Raw genomic sequence first — 19,362 nt, 5'->3', positions numbered from 1 at the left:
CTTCCAATCACCCACGTGGGTATATGCTCCTAAAAACCAATGAGGATGGGAGAAGCAGGACTTGTTGTGCGTCGAGTCAAAAATAGGACCAAGTTCTATTTTTGCACCCAGCTATGCAGACGCTCGTTGAAGAAGCAGTTTGGATGAAATGATTGAATGACATGTATGTGTAAATGTATTTTGCTATGTTCGTGCGCATAATGTCATGCATAAAAATGCCCAGTTGCCCATTCCTTTTGCTACCATGGCTCGAGGAAAGACCTAGTGACTTTTAAAGAGGTGAGTCAATGTAGCATAAGGGCTTTAAAGGTTGTGTCTGTCACCAGATCTCAACCCAATTGAACACTATGGGAGTTTCTGGAGCAGCGCCTGAGACAGCGTTTTAGGTTTATCCAAACAAAACATAAAATTATAGAAGTTTTTGTGGAAGAATTGTGTCGTATTCCTCCAATAGAGTTGAAGAATCTATGCCAAGGCGTATTGAAGCTGTTCTAGTGGCACGTGGTGGCCCAACACCCTAATGAGACACTATGTTGGTGTGTTTCCTTTATTTTGGCAGTTACCTGTAGGATAGTGGTTTCCTTTCCTTGTCTCCTGTCCCTCATCTGCACTTATCTGAAAATGCATGCCAGTTCAGTGCAGATGGAGGAAAGGAGATGTAATCTAGCTGAGGAGTAAATGTTGTCAACCAACTTGAACATGATCCATTTTATCAATTAAAATGATTCTTTATTTATCCAGGTGATTCCCATTGAAATTGATCCAGACATGTTCTACATTTGACAACATTTTCTTTAGAAATTACAGTAGAATTTCCATAAATAGCTCATTAATGTTCAATCAAATTAATATAGTGCCTTCAGAAAGAATTCACACCCATTGACTTTATGTGTCACTGGTTTACACAAAATGCCCCATAATGTCAAAGTAGAATTATGTTTATAGATTTTTTTACAAATTAATTGAAAATTAAAAACTGAAATGTCTTGAGTCAATAAAGAATTCAACCCCTTTATTGTGGCAAGCCTAAATGAGTTCAGGAGTACACATTTGCTCAACAAGTCACATAATATGCATGGACTCACTCTATGTATGTGCAATAATAGTATTTAACATGATTTTTGAATGACTACCTCATCTATGTAATCCACACATACAATTAACTGTAAGGTCCCTCAGTCGAGCAGTGGATTTCAAATATAGATTCAACCACAAAGACCAGTGGGGTTTTCCAATGCCTCGCAAAGAATGGCAGCTAGTGGTAGATATATATTTTTTAAACAGACATTGAATATCCATTTGAGCATGGTGAAGTTATTAAATATACTTTGAATGGTGTATCAATACACCCAGCCACTACAAAGATACAGGCGTCCTTCCTAACTCAGTTGCCGGAGAGAAAGGAAACTGCTCAGGGATTTCACCATGAGGCCAATGGTGACATTAAAACAGTTAGAGTGGCTGTGATAGGAGGAAACTGAAGATGGATCAAAAACATTGTAGTTACTCCACAATATTAACCTAATTGACAGAGTAAAAAGATGGAAACCTGTACAGAATAAAAAATATTCAGAAACATGCATCCTGTTTGCAAAAAGGCACTAAATTAATCCAGAAAAAAAGATGGCAAAGCAATTAACTTTTTGTCCTGAATACAAAGTGTTATGTTTAGGGCAAATCCAATACAACACATTACTGAGTACGTCTCTCAATATTTCCAAGCATAGTGATGGCTGCATCATGTAATGGGTGTACTTGTAATTGTTAAGGATTGGGGAGTTTTTCAGGATAAAAAAGAAATGGAATGGAGATAAGCACAGGCAAAATCCTAGAGGAAAACCTGGTTCAGTCTGCTTTCCACCAGACATTGGAGATGAATTCACCTTTCAGCAGGACAATAACTTAAAACACAAGGCCACATCTACACTGGAGATGCTTACCAAGACGACATTGAATGTTCCTGAGTGATCTAGTTACAGTATGGCAAGACATGACAGAGCTTGAAGAATTTTTTAAATAATAATGTGCAAGTATTGTACAATCCAGGTGTTCAAAGCTCTTATAGACTTACCCAGAAAGACTCACAGCTGTAATCGCTGTCAATGGTGATTCTAACATGTATTGACTCAAGGGTGTGAGTAATTATGGAAATGAGATCATTATGTACTTCACTTTCAATAACATTGCTAACATTTTTACAACGTTTTCACTTCGTCATCATGGTGTATTGTGTGAGAAAACAAATAAATTTCATCCATTTTGAATTCAGACTGTAACAACAAAATGTGGAATAAGTCAAGGGGTATGAATACTTTCTGAAGGCACTGTATATTACATGATACGCCTACTGTAAGCTAAATATAAAAACTAGAGCATATAGAAACATGATTTAACAGCATATGTTTGTGGGGGGGTAGAGGTTATGTAGGTAGGGTAGGCGTGAGGTAGAGTGAGGCAGACTTTGGCCTTAGACTGGGTATCTGCAATGGACAGGGCTGAGTTCCTCTAGAGTCAATAGGATGTAGAGAGATGACCTGTTATTACAGCAGGGCTCTACGTGACACATCTGCTCCTAAGTTGAACAATTTAGGAGCAGAATGCCAAATATTAGAGGTATTAAATCTGCAATCTGCAATTTTCCTCGCCACTGTTTCGGTAAAAGGTTAAGGGCCTGGAGAAATGTAACCACACTCAAAGTCATTGACAGAGCCACATATAGATGCAAGGAACTGTTCATCCATGATTATAGTTTGAACAATGTTTGGAGGTTATACAGTGTTTGTTTACATTCATTTTGTTGACAAATATTGTAAAAACATGCTCATGGGCTATATTCAATCCATATCACGGAAATTCAGCATTACAGTGGAGCCAGCTTTCACGGTAAACGCTGCATATGTCGGCTCAATCTGAAATGACCTTCACCTTTCTATCACGCAGCCTGTAATGCATTAGCAATACATGTTGAATAGAGCCCTATATTTTGGCTTCTGATGGGGTACAACAGTGGAACTAAGCTCTGGGGCGCTTATAAGTTAAACTCTTCAATCATCAAAGGATTTAAAGTATATCATTCTTTATAAGTCAAAATGTATGTTGTGATTGCAGAGTGCCCCTTTAATGATAAGAATTGCCAGCAATTACAAAATGCAGGGATTAGAAGCACCAGAAAAATATCCTAGCTTATTTTGAAGCTCATCCCCTGAAGCTCATCTCCATGTTTGCATACTACTGAGGCTATGGGACGGCAAAGATATAATTACAACAATTATTATTTGGTCAATTTTTTTTTCTAGGGGCACTGATGCTCCCAAATTAACATTCCAGGTAGCATAGCAAAATATTTAGGAAAATATGTCCCAAAATGGCAGCACTGTAGAGCCCTTACTAGGGTGTGGAAAAACCTGTGGCATATTGGGTAGAATCTGTTTACAATTTTCTGTGTGACTTTAGCACTTCTGTCCTGTGGCAGAAGATATCTCAATGACAGACAGGTTATGAGGGGTTTGTGGCTGAGACTGAGGCTGAGGGGTTTGTGGCTGAGACTGAGAAATTATAGAAAATAGAATAATAGAAAATAGCTATCATGATCAAAATATTACACTTCCTGTCCCTCACCTGCAGTGTATTTCTTCGTCACCTTTCCAAAATGTTTTCATAAAGTTTGGGACACTCCACATACAGGTCTTATAACATGTTTATTTATCTTTAAATAAGTGGAGGCTGCTGAGGGAAGAACGGCTCATAATACTGTCCAGAACGGCGCAAACGGAATGGCATCAAACACCTGGAAACTTTGTGTTTGATGTATTTGATACCATTCCACTGATTACGCTCCAGTCATTACCACGAGCCTGTTCTCCCCAAAAAGGTGCCACCAACCTCCTGTGCTTTAAATACTGACCAGCAGCAGTACAAATATCCCAAGCGTCTTGTTTAACCCCTAATTTGTATTCTAAAGCAGGCTTTTAAATAACTATAATTAAAATTATTTAAAAAACACACCATTCTGGCTTAATAAGTATTGATATTATCAATGGCAAAACTATTAAAAACATTATTTAGACTTAATTCCTATAAAAAATGTAACAGTATATAACCTTATATATATATATACACACACTACCGTTCAAAAGTTTGGGGTCACTTAGAAATGTCCTTGTTTTGGAATGAAAAGCACATTTTTTGTCCTTTAAAATAACAAAATATTTATCAGAAATACAGAGTAGACATTGTTAATGTTGTAAATGACTATTGTAGCTGGAAACGGCTGATTATAATGGAATATCTACATAGGCGTACAGAGGCCCATTATCAGCAAACACCACTTCTGTGTTCCAATGGCACGTTGTGCTAGCTAATCCAAGTTTATCATTTTAAAAGGATAATTGATCATTAGAAAACCCTTTTGTAATTATGTTAGCACAGCTGAAAACTGTTTTTCTGATTAAAGAAGCAATAAAACTGGCCTTCTTTAGACTATTTGAGTATCTGGAACATCAGCATTTGTGGGTTCGATTACAGGCTCAAAATGGCCAGAAACAAAGAACTTTCTTCTAAAACCCGTCAGTCTATTATTGTTCTGAGAAATGAAGGCTATTCAATGCGAGAAATTGCCAATAAACTGAAGACGCTGTGTAATACTCCCTTCACAGAACAGCGCAAACTGGCTCTAACCAGAATAGAAAGATGAGTGGGAGGCCCCGGTGCACAACTGAGAATGAGGACAAGTACATTAGAGTGTCTAGTTTGAGAAACAGACGCCTCACAAGTCCTCAACTGGCAGCTTCATTAAATAGGACCCGCAAAACACCAGTCCGTGTTAACAGTGAAGAGCAGACTCCGGCATGCTGGCCTTCTAGGCAGAATTGCAAAGAAAAAACACTGGACAGAGGAACTCTGCCTAGAAGGCCAGCATCCCGGAGTCGCCTCTTCACTGTTGACGTTGAGACTGGTGTTTTGAGGGTAAAAGACGAAGTACATATTATGGTAAGAACAGTTCAAATAAGCAAAGAGAATCGACAGTCCATCATTACTTTAAGACATTGAAGGTCAGTCAATACGGAACATTTCAATAACTTTGAAAGTTTCTTCAAGTCAGTCCCAAAAACCATCAAGCGCTATGATGAAACTGGCTCTCATGAGGACCGCCACAGGAATGGAAGACCCAGAGTTATCTCTGCTGCAGAGTTACCAGCCTCAGAAATTGCAGCCCAAATAAATGCTTCACAGAGTTCAAGTAACAGACACATCTCATCATCAACTGTTCAGAGGAGACTGTGTGAATCAGGCCTTCATGGTTGAATTGTAGCAAAGAAACCATTACTAAAGGACACCAATAAGAAGAAAAGACTTGATTGGGCCAAGAATGGAGATTAGACCAGTGGAAATCTGTCCTTTGGTCTGATGAGTCCAAATTGGAGATTTTTGGTTCCAACCGCTGTGTCTTTGTGAGATGCAGTGTGGGTGAACGAATGATCTCAGCATGTGTATTTCTCACTTTAATGCACGGAGGAGAAGGTGGTATGGTGTGGGGGTGCTTTGCTGGTGACACTGTCTGTGATTTATTTAGAATTCAATGCACAATTAACAAGCATGGCTACCACAGCATTCTGCAGCGATAGGCCATCCCATCTGGTTTGGGCTTAGTGGGACTATCATTTGTTTTTCAACAGGACAATGACCCAAAACACCAGGCTGTGTTAATGCTATTTTATCAAGGAGAGTGCTGCATCAGATGACCTGGCCTCCACAATCCCCTGACCTCAACCAAATGGAGATGGTCTGGGATGAGACGGACCGCAGAGTGAAGAAAAAGCAGCCAACAAGTGCTCAGCATATGTGGGAACTCCTTCAAGACTGTTGGAAAAGCATTCCAGGTGAAGCTGGTTGTCAGAATGCCAAGAGTGTGCAAAGCTGTCATCAAGGCAAAGGATGGCTATTTAAAGAATGATTTGTTTAACACTTTTTTGGTTACTACATGATTCCATATGTGTTATTTCATAGTTTTGATGTCTTCACTATTATTCTACAATGTAGAAAATAGTAAAAAAGAAAGACAAAAACCTTGAATGAGTAGGCGTTCTGAAAACTTTTACCGGTAGTGTGTGTATATATATATATATATGTATATATAAACATTTTCACAACCTCCAGTTATTTTCCTATAGAAACACTGTCTTAAATATTCTACAACTATGATTTTGTAAGTCCATGAACCCAAGTGGGGAAAAAACTGAATAGTAATATCTCTATAGCACAGTGTTTACTGTTCTAGATAGTTCTAACAGCAATGTCACTAGTATGATCCCTAGTAGCTCTTCTAGGTCTTTAAGTGCATCTTGGCTGATTTGTCCTTCCAGTTCAGTGGTTGGTTGGCTTGCTATTGGTTGTGCATTCCCTTTTGAGCTTGCTATTGGTTGCTTCCAAACCCTTCAAAATCAAGGAGGGAAAAAAGGAGGATATACTCGTCATTTTATTGTCCCAAATTCTAGAATTGGTTAAAGTGGGTGCCAATATTATGCCATACTCTTATGTATAGTGGGGAGAACAAGTATTTGATACACTGCCGATTTTTCAGGTTTTCCTACTTACAAAGCATGTAGAGGTCTGTAATTTTTATCATAGGTACGCTTCTACTGTGAGCGACAGAATCTAAAACAAAAATCTGCAAAATCACATTGTATGATTTTTAAGTAATTAATTAGCATTTTATTGCATGAAATAAGTATTTGACACATCAGAAAAGCAGAACTTAATATTTGGTACAGAAACCTTTGTTTGCAATTACAGAAATCATACGTTTCCTGTAGTTCTTGACCAGGTTTTCACACACTGCAGCAGGGATTTTGGCTCTACATGCTTTGTAAGTAGGAAAACCTGCAAAATCGACAGTGTATCAAATACTTGTTCTCCCCACTGTAGCTACGACCTCCAGCTTTTAGACTTCTAGTCTTTCAACAATGGTGAGTCTGACCACACTACAGAGTCTAGGAGTGTGGCACTCCTCCCTTTCTACCATCCTTTCTTCCTTCCCAGTCCAGAGTTCTCTTCCATCTCTGCCTCTGACTGGGAACCAATCCAGTTTCCTCTCTCCAGAGGTCAGTCAGTCTGTCTGTCTGTCTCTGTCAATCTGTCAGAAGCAGAGCAGGGAGTCACCGGGGAAGGTGACCTTTGAGCTGCCCCTTGCCCCAGTGCACGTTGGGAAGGGTCAGACACTTCCTGAAGTGCTCTAGCTGAGCCTGCAGTCTCTCTCTCTCATCTTTCACCCTCTGTCTCTGACTCAGCAGCTCCTAGAGAGAGAAAGAGAGGGAATGGAGCAAGAGAGATAAAGAGCGAGAGTGTTTACTAAAAGAGTGAGTAGGGGTGAACAAAGCACATTGGTGTAAACAAACAGTCACAGACAGACAGACACACAGACACACAGACACACAGTGCTGATCAAGCTTTAGTTTTTTACTTTTTGATCATAATAAATCAAATTGTATGGACAGATCCTAGATCCTCAAAAAGTTGAGGATTGGCATCCGACCGCAAGGCACGACAGATGGTAGTGTGTACGGCCCTGTACATCACTGGAGCCCAGCTTCCAGTCATCCAGGACCTCTATACCAGCCGGTGTCAGGGGAAGGCCCTAAAAATTGTCAAAGACTCCAGCTACCCAAGTCATAGATTGTTCTCTCTGCTACCGCATGTCTGGAACCAACAGGACCCTGAACAGCTTCTTCCCCTAAGCCACAAGACTGCTGAATAGTTAGTCTGGGAGGCTATTGGCTAACTATTTAACTCTCTGCATTGACCTTTCCTTTTATCCTGTTGCCTAGTCACTTTATCCCTATTTATATGTACATATCTCCACGCAAATCAAATGTTATTTGTCACATGCGTCGAATACAACAGGTTACTGTGAAATGCTTACTTACAAGCCCTTACTTAACCAACAATGCAGTTCAAGAAATAGAGTTAAGAAAATATTTACTACATTTAAAAAATAAAAAAAAATAAATAAAAAATAAAAAAAAGTAAAAAGTAACACAATAAAATAACAATAACGAGGCTATATACAGGGGGTTACCGGTACGGACTCAATGTCGAGATCATTTGTACATGTAGGTTGAGGTAAAGTGACTGTGCATAGATAATAAACAGCGAGTAGCAGCAGTGTAAAAATAAAGGGGGGCGGGGGGGTCAAAGTAAATAGTCTGGGTAGCCATTTGATTAACTGTTCACTGCTCGCTGTGCAGTAGCAGAGAGAACAGTCTCTAACTTGAGTGACTGGAGTCTATGACAACCTTTTGGGCCATTCTCTGACCCCGCCTAGTATATAGGTCCTGTATGGCAGGAAGCTTGGCCACAGTGATGTACTGGTCCATATGCACTACCCTCTGTAGCGCCTTACAGTCAGATGCCGAGCAGTTGCCATACCAGGCGGTGATGCAACCGGGCAGGACGCTCTCGATGGTGCAGCTGTATAACGTTTTGAGGATCTGGGGAGCCAATCATCCTCAATTACCTCGTACCCCTGCACATCGACTCAGTACTGGTACCCTGTGTATATATTCTCTTTTTTTATTTCTGCATTGCTGGGAAGTGTCCATAAATAAACATTTCACTGTTGGTCTACACCTGTCGTTTACAAAGCATGTGACAAATAACATTTGATTTGATTAGATCAGTACTCCTACTCTGAGACACTTTGTGGATATGGGAGCCTTGTGGACACTTTGTAGATATGGGAGCCTTGTGGACACTTTGTAGATATGGGAGCCTTGTGGACACTTTGTGGATATGGGAGCCTTGTGGACACTTTGTGGATATGGGAGCCTTGTGGACACTTTGTGGATATGGGAGCCTTGTGGACACTTTGTGGATATGGGAGCCTTGTGGACACTTTGTGGATATGGGAGCCTTGTGGACACTTTGTAGATATGGGAGCCTTGTGGACACTTTGTGGATATGGGAGCCTTGTGGACACTCTGTGGATATGGGAGCCTTGTGGACACTTTGTGGATATGGGAGCCTTGTGGACACTTTGTAGATATGGGAGCCTTGTGGACACTTTGTGGATATGGGAGCTGAGTTTCTTACCGCCATGCTGTGTGAGAGTTGCTCAGCTGTCAGGCTGAGAGTGTAGTTCTGAGTCTCCAGCCTCCTGCACTGACTGTGGAGAACCTGTCTCTCCATACCCCGCTCTGAGAGAGAGGGGGAAGAGAGAAATAGAGAGAGCGACAGGAGGGTAAAGGGAAGATATGGGGTCATAGAGGGAGAGGGAGGAATGGGCATAGATAGAGGATGAGAAATTGTGTGTTGGGGGAAGAGAAAGAAAATTTGACTAAAAACTATTTGTAGATGAAAGGTTAACTAACCATCCACATACTCCTGATACGCCTCAAAGACAGACTCTATGCCCTTCCACTTCCTAGGGGTTTCTTCCTCATCCTCTTCCTCATCTTCCTCTGAGCGCTCAACCCGTACACCATCAGGGTCATGGTGGGGTGGAGAAGGATAGGGGTGATGCCCATTGGTGGGGTGTGGAGGTGTGTGGAGGGAGTCTGGTCTCTTCAGAGGGGGGATGTTGTAGGGCGCTGAGGGCTCAGACTTTATACTGGACTCCGGAACGCATATGGAGCTACCCAGTGTCTTGTGGGTAGACTGCAACACAGACTGGTGGAAGTGTTGGGCGAAGTCCTCCCGGATGAATCTTTCCCAGGGCTTGTTCTGCCCATTCTGTCCAGCCAGGGCCACCTTCAGTTGGGTAGGATGGCCAAGGTGGCCTGCTCCGTTCTGGAGACCCTGGAGCCTCTTAGATGGGTGACGTTCGCACAGTCCTGCCCTGTCGGGGTGGAGGCCCAGGGGAGGGGGGTGGCGGGGTGGAGGGGTTGGGGGTTTAGTGGGTCTGTGTGAAGGTTGTCGGGATGGTGGGGGTAGGGAGGCAAGGGGCTTGGGGAGTCTGGGTAGTCTAGTCCGTTTGACTTGCCGGCTGGGAGGTCAGGTGTGTAGTCACCTGAAAACATAAACACAGGATCTCATGGGAGTTACCCTTTGTGTGTGTGTGTGTGTGTGTGTGTGTGTGTGTGTGTGTGTGTGTGTGTGTGTGTGTGTGTGTGTGTGTGTGTGTGTGTGTGTGTGTGTGTGTGTGTGTGTGTGTGTGTGTGTGTGTGTGTGTGTGTGTGTGTGTGTGTGTGTCTTACCAGTTGAGAGAGCAGGAGTGCTGCTACAGAGGGGTAATGGGTTGTATCTGATGGTGTCCAATGTCACACTCTTTAGCTTTATAGCCTTCAGCAACCCCTCCATCTTTTCCTTATCTACAGAGCAAGAGAGAGATAGAAAAAGAGAGCAAGGGGAGGGGTGAAAATGGGATAGATTCCTCAAATTCACATTTACATTTACATTTAAGTCATTTAGCAGACGCTCTTATCCAGAGCGACTTACAAATTGGTGCATTCACCTTATGACATCCAGTGGAACAGCCTCTTTACAATAGTGCATCTAAATCTTTTAAGGGTGGGGGTGAGAAGGATTACTTTATCCTATCCTAGGTATTCCTTAAAGAGGTGGGGTTTCAGGTGTCTCCGGAAGGTGGTGATTGACTCCGCTGTCCTGGCGTCGTGAGGGAGTTTAATTCAAATATGGACCTCAAAGCCAGTTCCACAGTTTTTTTTATTATTCTCCTCTAATCAGGGAGAGATTTAGACACCAGGTTGGTGCAATTAACTATCAGGTAGAACAGAAAAACAGCAGTACTTTGGAAGTCCTAGGGTAAGATTTTAATACCCCTTGGATAGGGCATTAGAGTACACTAGGTTGTAGTGGATAGGGATTGGAGAATAAGAGCTAGGGTGTACTGTGCTGGGGTTAGTGTACTGTATGTTACCTCTCCTCTGCTGGCTGGTGACATGGGACAGGCTAAGCATGTTGAGGAAGTGTTTCTTGTCCTCCAGTTGAGGGAAGCAGTTCATCTCTTCAGGGGTGAGAGTGGTGCTGAGGGGGGGAACAGGTGCCACAGTAGAAAAAGGGGTCTTCCTCTTGCCTTGTACAGGAGGAGGGGAGATGCTGCGCTCTCTCAGCATCCTCCTCCTCTTCCTCCTCTTCTGATGAAACAGCTGGTCACGATGGGCCAGCGTGGTCAGGCCACACACGCGCAGAAAACACACCTTCTACAGAGAGACAGATTACAGAGAATTAAATCATACACCGATATAATAGAAGAACAATTGAAAATGGTTAATGTGTGTGGTAGTGTTTGGTAGTGTGTGGTAGTTACCTCTGAGGATGTGTCTAGTTTTAGGGGGGGCTGCTCTGCAACCCTTCTGAGGTGGGTCCTCACTTCCTCCTCATCACTCTCATCATACGACTCATCTAGATCATAGTAATACCCTGGGGGAGGGGAGAGAGAGAGAGAGAGAGAGAGAGAGAGAGAGAGAGAGAGAGAGAGAGAGAGAGAGAGAGAGAGAGAGAGAGAGAGAGAGAGAGAGAGAGAGAGAGAGAGAGAGAGAGAGAGAGAGAGAGAGAGAGAGAGAGAGAGAGAGAGAGAGAGAGAGAGAGAGAGAGAGAGAGAGAGAGAGAGAGAGAGAGAGAGAGAGAGAGAGAGAGAGAGAGAGAGAGAGAGAGAGAGAGAGAGAGAGAGAGAGAGAGAGAGAGAGAGAGAGAGAGAGAGAGAGAGAGAGAGAGAACAGACCAGAATTTTGTTAAAGCCCACCCAGATCTCGTCTTATCCCCACTTGAATGTCCACTCTCCTCACCTCCCTCCCTCTTACATCCCATTTCGTCTTACCTCCCTCCCTGGCCTCTCTCCTCCTGCTCTCCTCCAGATCCAACTTGCTGACCAGCCTGTGCTGCTGCTGGAGGATCTTATCGTACACCACTGGGTTTTGAGGCTCCTGGCCTGGCCGCTCAGACTTCTGGAGGTCCCTGGAGGGAGAGGGGGAACTGGGCGGGCGCTGGACCCCCAGGTCAGAGCTGGGGCTGGGGGAGGAGAGGAGCAGTGAGCCCTGCTGGTGGAGGTGGTTATGGTGGTGGTTGTGTTGGTGGTGGAGACTGTGAGTGGATCTTTCAAGCTCAGCCATGCTCCAGAGGCCAGAAATCTGCAGAATGGGTCCCCTGATGAAGGAAAGCCTCTCTGGGCCCTCCCCCATCCTCCTGCATCCGTCCTCCCCCCGCTCCCAGCTGGGGGGCCACTCAGCTCTGGTCAGACCAGGAGGAGGGCGGGAGGGAGGAATAGGGGAGTCAAACCTGCGACGAGGGTCTGGGGAGGTCTCTGTGAGAGAGGCAGGGTTCCAGAGGGTGGTGGGAGGGACAGGGGGGTGGGGGAGGAGGTGAGGGTGAGCTTTGGGGGAGATGAGTGGAGGTGGGGCTCCTAGGTGGGGTTGAGACTCTCTGTTGCCTGGGTCACGCTGGCTGGCATTGGACCTGTGAAGACAAGAAAAACAATATAGTCACACACAAACACACACAAACACAAACACATTTGGTTTTATCAGAGTTGACCTTGATGATGCAGCCAAGCTAAAAGCAGAGTAGAACGAGTACTGACTGACACTGCAGTGTTATCTTAATACATGCATAAACGCACACACATCAGTGTTTCATTTGTAAAAGTGAGCCCGGTGGGGGGGGTGATGTGGGAGGCTCTGAAGTGCCAGATAAAAAAATCACCTGCATGCATTATCATTGCTTTTGCGTTATCATTGCTTTTCCATTATCATTGCTTTTCGCGTTATCATTGCTTTTCCATTGCTTTTCCATTATCATTGCTTTTGCATTACCATTGCTTTTGCATTGCCATTGCTTTTGCATTACCATCGCTTTTCCATTATCATTGATTTTGCATCACAATTGATTTTGCATTATCATTGCTTTTGCATTATCATCGCTTTTGCATTGTCATTGCTTTTACATTATTATTGCTTTTCCATTACCATTGCTTTTCCATTATCATTGCTTTTGCATTACCATTGCTTTTGCATTACCCTTGCTTTTGCATTATCATGGCTTTTCCATTACCATTGCTTTTCCATTATCATTGCTTTTCCATTACCATCGCTTTTCCATTATCATGGCTTTTGCATTATCATGGCTTTTCCATTACCATTGCTTTTCCATTACCATTGCTTTTCCATTACCATTGATTTTCCATTATCATTGCTTTTACATTATTATTGCTTTTCCATTACCATTGCTTTTCCATTATCATTGCTTTTGCATTACCATTGCTTTTGCATTACCGTTGCTTTTGCATTACCCTTGCTTTTGCATTATCATGGCTTTTCCATTACCATTGCTTTTCCATTATCATTGATTTTCCATTACCATCGCTTTTGCATTATCATTGCTTTTGCATTACCATGGCTCTTCCATTACCATTGCTTTTCCATTATCATTGCTTTTCCATCATCATTGCTTTTGCATTATCATTGTTTTTCCATTATCATTGCTTTTGCATTACCATTGCTTTTGCGTACTGGCATAGAGCAGTAGAGTAGAGGTGCTTGCAGAAGTTGCACACATGGGGGAAAAATGTGGAGCCTTGGGTCTAGGAAAAAAAATCCACATCATTTTTGATGACTGGATACTTTAGCAGAATCTTTTCTTATTACCTCACAAATGATCAAAATGACAAGCTACACTTTGACATTGACAAACGGAGAATCTCAGATCAATAAAAATAGTCTAAGCCTAGGTGTGAGGAGACACAAAGTGTACAATATGAGGAGGAAATGATAGTCCTATTAAAGCTTTCCAGTTTCACTGACTCAGCCAATGATGCACAGCTCACTCACCAGCGATGGTCAATGCGCTTGTGCCAAAAGTGTATCTCCCTCTTGTTTTACTTTGTAAAACAGTGCTGTTCACTTAAAAGGCCTATTTGGAAGTTAATCAAATATTTTGGTAGATTATAGACAGATTAGTCTTCTCTTTTCAGCAGGAGCCATATGCTTTCCAACGATTGTATTTGAAATATTGCAAAAGGCCTGTTTTGGCTAGATGTTGTTCACTGACAGATTTGCTATTTCTCCTCTGTGGCTAAATTATAGGCATAGGCCCACTCCTGAATGATTCCCTTTCTTTCTGAACTGACAGCAGTAATTCTATAACTTTGGCAAATGTATTTCAATTCAATAGGAGTGTGGTACCTCCAGCACGCTTCCCTATGATTATGATTCTATAAGGAAATAAATGATGAAGTGCAACGCTGGAGAGATGAGAGTTGCAGGCTCATGTCTATCAAAGCAGAGAGAGAGATCATAGACAGTGAATATCATTCTAGTTCTGTGAGAGTTACAGGCAAGCTGCTCTCTCTCACCACAGCAATGACCACTCGTTGATCTATTCACTATTCACATGACGTTTTTAGCAGGAGAATTACAGACAAGGCAACTTGAATGAACTCTGATTGTTTTTATTAACATTTTTACATTACAAACAGTGACAAGCAGTGGCGGAAAAAGTACCCAATTGTCATACTTACAAAAGTAAAGATACTTTAATAGAAAATGACTCAAGTAAAAGTGGAAGTCACCTAGTAAAATCCTACTTGAGTAAACGTCTAAAAGTATTTGGTTTAAAAAAATACTTAAGTATCAAAAGTAAATGTAATTGCTAAAATATACTTAAGTATCAAAAGTACAAGTAAGAATCATTTCAAATTTCTTATAATAAGCAAACGGACGGCACCATTTTCCTTTTATTTACGGATAGCCAGGAGCAGGAGCACAATCTAAAACTCAGACTCCATTTACAAACCAAGCACGTGTTTAGTGAGTCCGCCAGATCAGAGGCAGTAGGGATGACTAGTGATATTCTCTCGATAAGTTTGCGAATTAGACCATTTTCCTGTACTGCTAAGCATTCAAAATGTAAAGAGTACTTTTGGGTGTCACGGAAAATGTATGGAATAAAAAGTACATAATTGTATTTAGGAATGTAGTGAACTAGAAGTAAAAGTTGTCAAAAATATAAATAGTAGAGTAAAGTACAGCTACCCAAAAAACTACTTAAGTAGAACGTTCAAGTATTTTTACTTAAGTACTTTACACCACAAGAGGTAACGGATCCTAGAAAATGGGTTCCGGAACGAAACATTTAAAAACTGAAAGGTGCCGGATCCTGTTCCTGCTGGGGAAACTGATTAACTTATGCATTTCTCAACTGCTTGTTCCCTGCCTGATTAGACACTCACCTGTAGCTGTGTCTCCTAGGCTCCACCCCTTCCCCAGGTGACCACGCCTCACTCTCCTGCCCCTGCCGGCGTTGCTTTGACAACCAGAGCTTCTCCCCATTGGCCTGCTTCATTGCAGAGGCCAGTGTTCCATGGAGCCCCCCGGTAGAGGCTGAGGCAGTGTGTGCGTTCCCCATCTGAGAGGGCACCAGGGTGGGAATGGGGTGAGAGGCTGACCCCCTGGAGGACTGGAGGTCTGGTTGTAGAGGTTTAGGGACTGGGAGGGCAGGGAGGGTGGGCTTACCTGGGGAAAAGAGATGAAGTATTATAATTAAACACTACATTATGCACTTTATAATGCATGATATGGATGGTGACCAGTCTCTACTTTCAAGAGAAATATCTGGTGCTTAATTAACGGGAAATCAACCAATCAGTGTGTGTATTTAATCTTTACTGTATATGTGTGTGTGTGTGTGTATGTGTGTGTGTGTGTGTGTGTGTGTGTGTGTGTGTGTGTGTGTGTGTGTGTGTGTGTGTGTGTGTGTGTGTGTGTGTGTGTGTGTGTGTGTGTGTGTGTGTGTGTATGTACACCGCACCCAGCCTTTTGGGTGTCAGCCTCTCCCCAGGTCTGACCCTGTCCTCCGGCAGAGCCGTGAGAGCCTTCAGTCCAGCAAGGTACTGAGTCCCCACCGCTTTCACCATCTCCCTCTCCCTCTCTCTCTCTCTCTGCCTTTCTCGCTCCCTTTCTCTCTCTCTGTCCCGCTCCCTCCCTCTCTCCCGTTCCAGCTCAAGCTCCCTCTGTTTCTCTCGTTGGCGAAGGTCTTCCTCCATCTGTAGTCTGTGGGGAGGTTAAAAGATACACACACATCCACACACCACAGACACATGGAAGAGATGACGAGAGATGCAACACCCAACATGGGGCAGATTAACCACACACTGTTAAACACACACACCTATCCACACACATGCCCACGCTTGCAGGCGCGCACACACACACAGAGCATTAAGACAGCATGAGTGAGCAAGAGAAGATGAACAATTAATAGGTAACCACAGGATATAAACACACACAGACACCGATGTGTGTATTGGTGTGTGTGATGTGTATATAGTAGCAAAATTTAACACAGTCAGCAACCTGTGCCTTTCCTGCAGAGAAATGACAAAGTGTGTGTGCATGTATGAGTGTAACACCTCTCAGCCAGAGGGATTGTTCAGCTTCCAAAGGTAGCAGCCCTCAGAGCAGGTGCAGGTGTGTGTATTATAAGTGTGTGTTACCTCTCAGCTATTGTGCTGTGTGTGTGGCTGAGCTCCCCAGGGTAGCGTGCCCCAGGCACGTGCATGTGGAGGGCAGAGGGGTGGAGGGTAGAGAAGGCTCCGCCTGCTGGTACAGAGTAGAACTGAGAGCGCAGTGCAGACAGACACAGAGACTCCTCCATCCTGGAACACACAGAGAGAGACGAGGGGAAAAGGAATGGCAGGAGAGGCAAAGAGAGAGGGAGCAATTCATTTCAACCTTTGGCACATTTTGTGGTTCAGTCGCCATTTATACATCCCAACCCGGAACACACAAACACAAAGGCTGCTTCAAACCTCTGTCTCCCGGTCTGTCTCTCTGTGTCCCTGTCTGTCTCTTTGTCTTCCTGTCTGTCTGCCTGTCTCTCTGTCTCATCTGTAGAACACTGATTCTATAGAGTCAGACTGAGGTAGGTAGGGTCGTCTATAGACTGACCTGTGTAGGTGGTGGAGGAAGGCAGAGGGGGTCTATAGACGGACCTGTGTATGTGGTGGAGGTAGGAAGGGTGGTCTATAGACTGACCTGTGTATGTGGTGGAGGTAGGAAGGGGGGGTCTATAGACTGACCTGTGTAGGTGGTGGAGATAGGCAGGGTGGTCTATATACTGACCTGTGTAGGTGGTGGAGATAGGCAGGGTGGTCTATAGACTGACCTGTGTAGGTGGTGGAGATAGGCAGGGTGGTCTATAGACTGACCTGTGTAGGTGGTGGAGATAGGCAGGGTGGTCTATAGACTGACCTGTGTAGGTGGTGGAGATAGGCAGGGTGGTCTATAGACTGACCTGTGTAGGTGGTGGAGATAGGCAGGGTGGTCTATATACTGACCTGTGTAGGTGGTGGAGATAGGCAGGGTGGTCTATAGACTGACCTGTGTAGGTAGGTGGTAGAGGTAGGCAGATTGGTCTATATACTGACCTGTGTAGGTGGTGGAGATAGGCAGGGTGGTCTATAGACTGACCTGTGTAGGTGGTGGAGATAGGCAGGGTGGTCTATAGACTCACCTGTGTATGTGGTGGAGGTAGGAAGGGGGGTCTATAGACTGACCTGTGTAGGTGGTGGAGATAGGCAGGGTGGTCTATATACTGACCTGTGTAGGTGGTGGAGGTAGGCAGAGTGGTCTATAGACTGACCTGTGTAGGTGGTGGAGATAGGCAGGGTGGTCTATATACTGACCTGTGTAGGTGGTGGAGGTAGGCAGAGTGGTCTATAGACTGACCTGTGTAGGTGGTGGAGGTAGGCAGGGTGGTCTATAGACTGACCTGTGTAGGTGGTGGAGGTAGGCAGGGTGGTCTATAGACTGACCTGTGTAGGTGGTGGAGGTAGGCAGGGTGGTCTATAGACTGACCTGTGTAGGTGGTGGAGGTAGGCAGGGTGGTCTATAGACTGACCTGTGTAGGTGGTGGAGATAGGCAGGGTGGTCTATAGACTGACCTGTGTAGGTGGTGGAGGTAGGCAGGGAGTTCTATAGACTGACCTGTGTAGGTGGTGGAGGTAGGCAGGGTGGTCTATAGACTGACCTGTGTAGGTGGTGGAGGTAGGCAGGGTGGTCTATAGACTGACCTGTGTCGGTGGTGGAGATAGGCAGGGTGGTCTATAGACTGACCTGTGTAGGTGGTGGAGATAGGCAGGGTGGTCTATAGACTGACCTGTGTAGGTGGTGGAGGTAGGCAGGGTGGTCTATACACTGACCTGTGTAGGTGGTGGACGTAGGCAGGGTGGTCTATAGACTGACCTGTGTAGGTGGTGGAGGTAGGCAGGGTGGTCTATAGACTGACCTGTGTAGGTGGTGGAGATAGGCAGGGTGGTCTATAGACTGACCTGTGTAGGTGGTGGAGGTAGGCAGGGTGGTCTATAGACTGACCTGTGTAGGTGGTGGAGGTAGGCAGGGTGGTCTATAGACTGACCTGTGTAGGTGGTGGAGGTAGGCAGGGTGGTCTATAGACTGACCTGTGTAGGTGGTGGAGGTAGGCAGGGTGGTCTATAGACTGACCTGTGTAGGTGGTGGAGGTAGGCAGGGTGGTCTATAGACTGACCTGTGTAGGTGGTGGAGATAGGCATGGTGGTCTATAGACTGACCTGTGTAGGTGGTGGAGGTAGGCAGGGTGGTCTATAGACTGACCTGTGTAGGTGGTGGAGGTAGGCAGGGTGGTCTATACACTGACCTGTGTAGGTGGTGGAGGTAGGCAGGGTGGTCTATAGACTGACCTGTGTAGGTGGTGGATGTAGGCAGGGTGGTCTATAGACTGACCTGTGTAGGTGGTGGAGATAGGCAGGGTGGTCTATAGACTGACCTGTGTAGGTGGTGGAGATAGGCAGGGTGGTCTATAGACTGACCTGTGTAGGTGGTGGAGGTAGGCAGGGTGGTCTATACACTGACCTGTGTAGGTGGTGGAGGTAGGCAGGGTGGTCTATAGACTGACCTGTGTAGGTGGTGGATGTAGGCAGGGTGGTCTATAGACTGACCTGTGTAGGTGGTGGAGATAGGCAGGGTGGTCTATAGACTGACCTGTGTAGGTGGTGGAGATAGGCAGGGTGGTCTATAGACTGACCTGTGTAGGTGGTGGAGGTAGGCAGGGTGGTCTATAGACTGACCTGTGTAGGTGGTGGAGATAGGCAGGGTGGTCTATAGACTGACCTGTGTAGGTGGTGGAGATAGGCAGGGTGGTCTATAGACTGACCTGTGTAGGTGGTGGAGATAGGCAGGGTGGTCTATAGACTGACCTGTGTAGGTGGTGGAGATAGGCAGGGTGGTCTATAGACTGACCTGTGTAGGTGGTGGAGATAGGCAGGGTGGTCTATAGACTGACCTGTGTAGGTGGTGGAGATAGGCAGGGTGGTCTATAGACTGACCTGTGTAGGTGGTGGAGATAGGCAGGGTGGTCTATAGACTGACCTGTGGAGGT

The 19,362-nt window shown here is 44.5% G+C and overlaps 1 protein-coding gene across 1 annotated transcript in view; it reads right to left on the bottom strand.

Moving 5' to 3' along the window:
• Window positions 1–997: 997 nt before the first annotated feature.
• LOC118396269 (genetic suppressor element 1-like) overlaps window positions 998–19,362 on the bottom strand; it is a 34,361-nt gene continuing 15,996 nt past the window's right edge. The window contains 11 exon segments of the mRNA XM_052465911.1: window positions 998–7,292; window positions 9,088–9,191; window positions 9,366–9,861; window positions 9,864–10,003; window positions 10,191–10,304; window positions 10,874–11,156; window positions 11,264–11,376; window positions 11,774–12,408; window positions 15,179–15,461; window positions 15,757–15,998; window positions 16,442–16,603. Of these exon segments, the coding sequence (XP_052321871.1) occupies window positions 7,155–7,292; window positions 9,088–9,191; window positions 9,366–9,861; window positions 9,864–10,003; window positions 10,191–10,304; window positions 10,874–11,156; window positions 11,264–11,376; window positions 11,774–12,408; window positions 15,179–15,461; window positions 15,757–15,998; window positions 16,442–16,603 (2,710 nt within the window). The 3' untranslated portion in view covers window positions 998–7,154.

The sequence above is a fragment of the Oncorhynchus keta genome, chromosome 17 (genome assembly GCF_023373465.1).
Source record: "Oncorhynchus keta strain PuntledgeMale-10-30-2019 chromosome 17, Oket_V2, whole genome shotgun sequence".
Classification (NCBI taxonomy): domain Eukaryota; kingdom Metazoa; phylum Chordata; class Actinopteri; order Salmoniformes; family Salmonidae; genus Oncorhynchus; species Oncorhynchus keta.
This window is presented reverse-complemented; position numbering and strand designations above follow the sequence as displayed.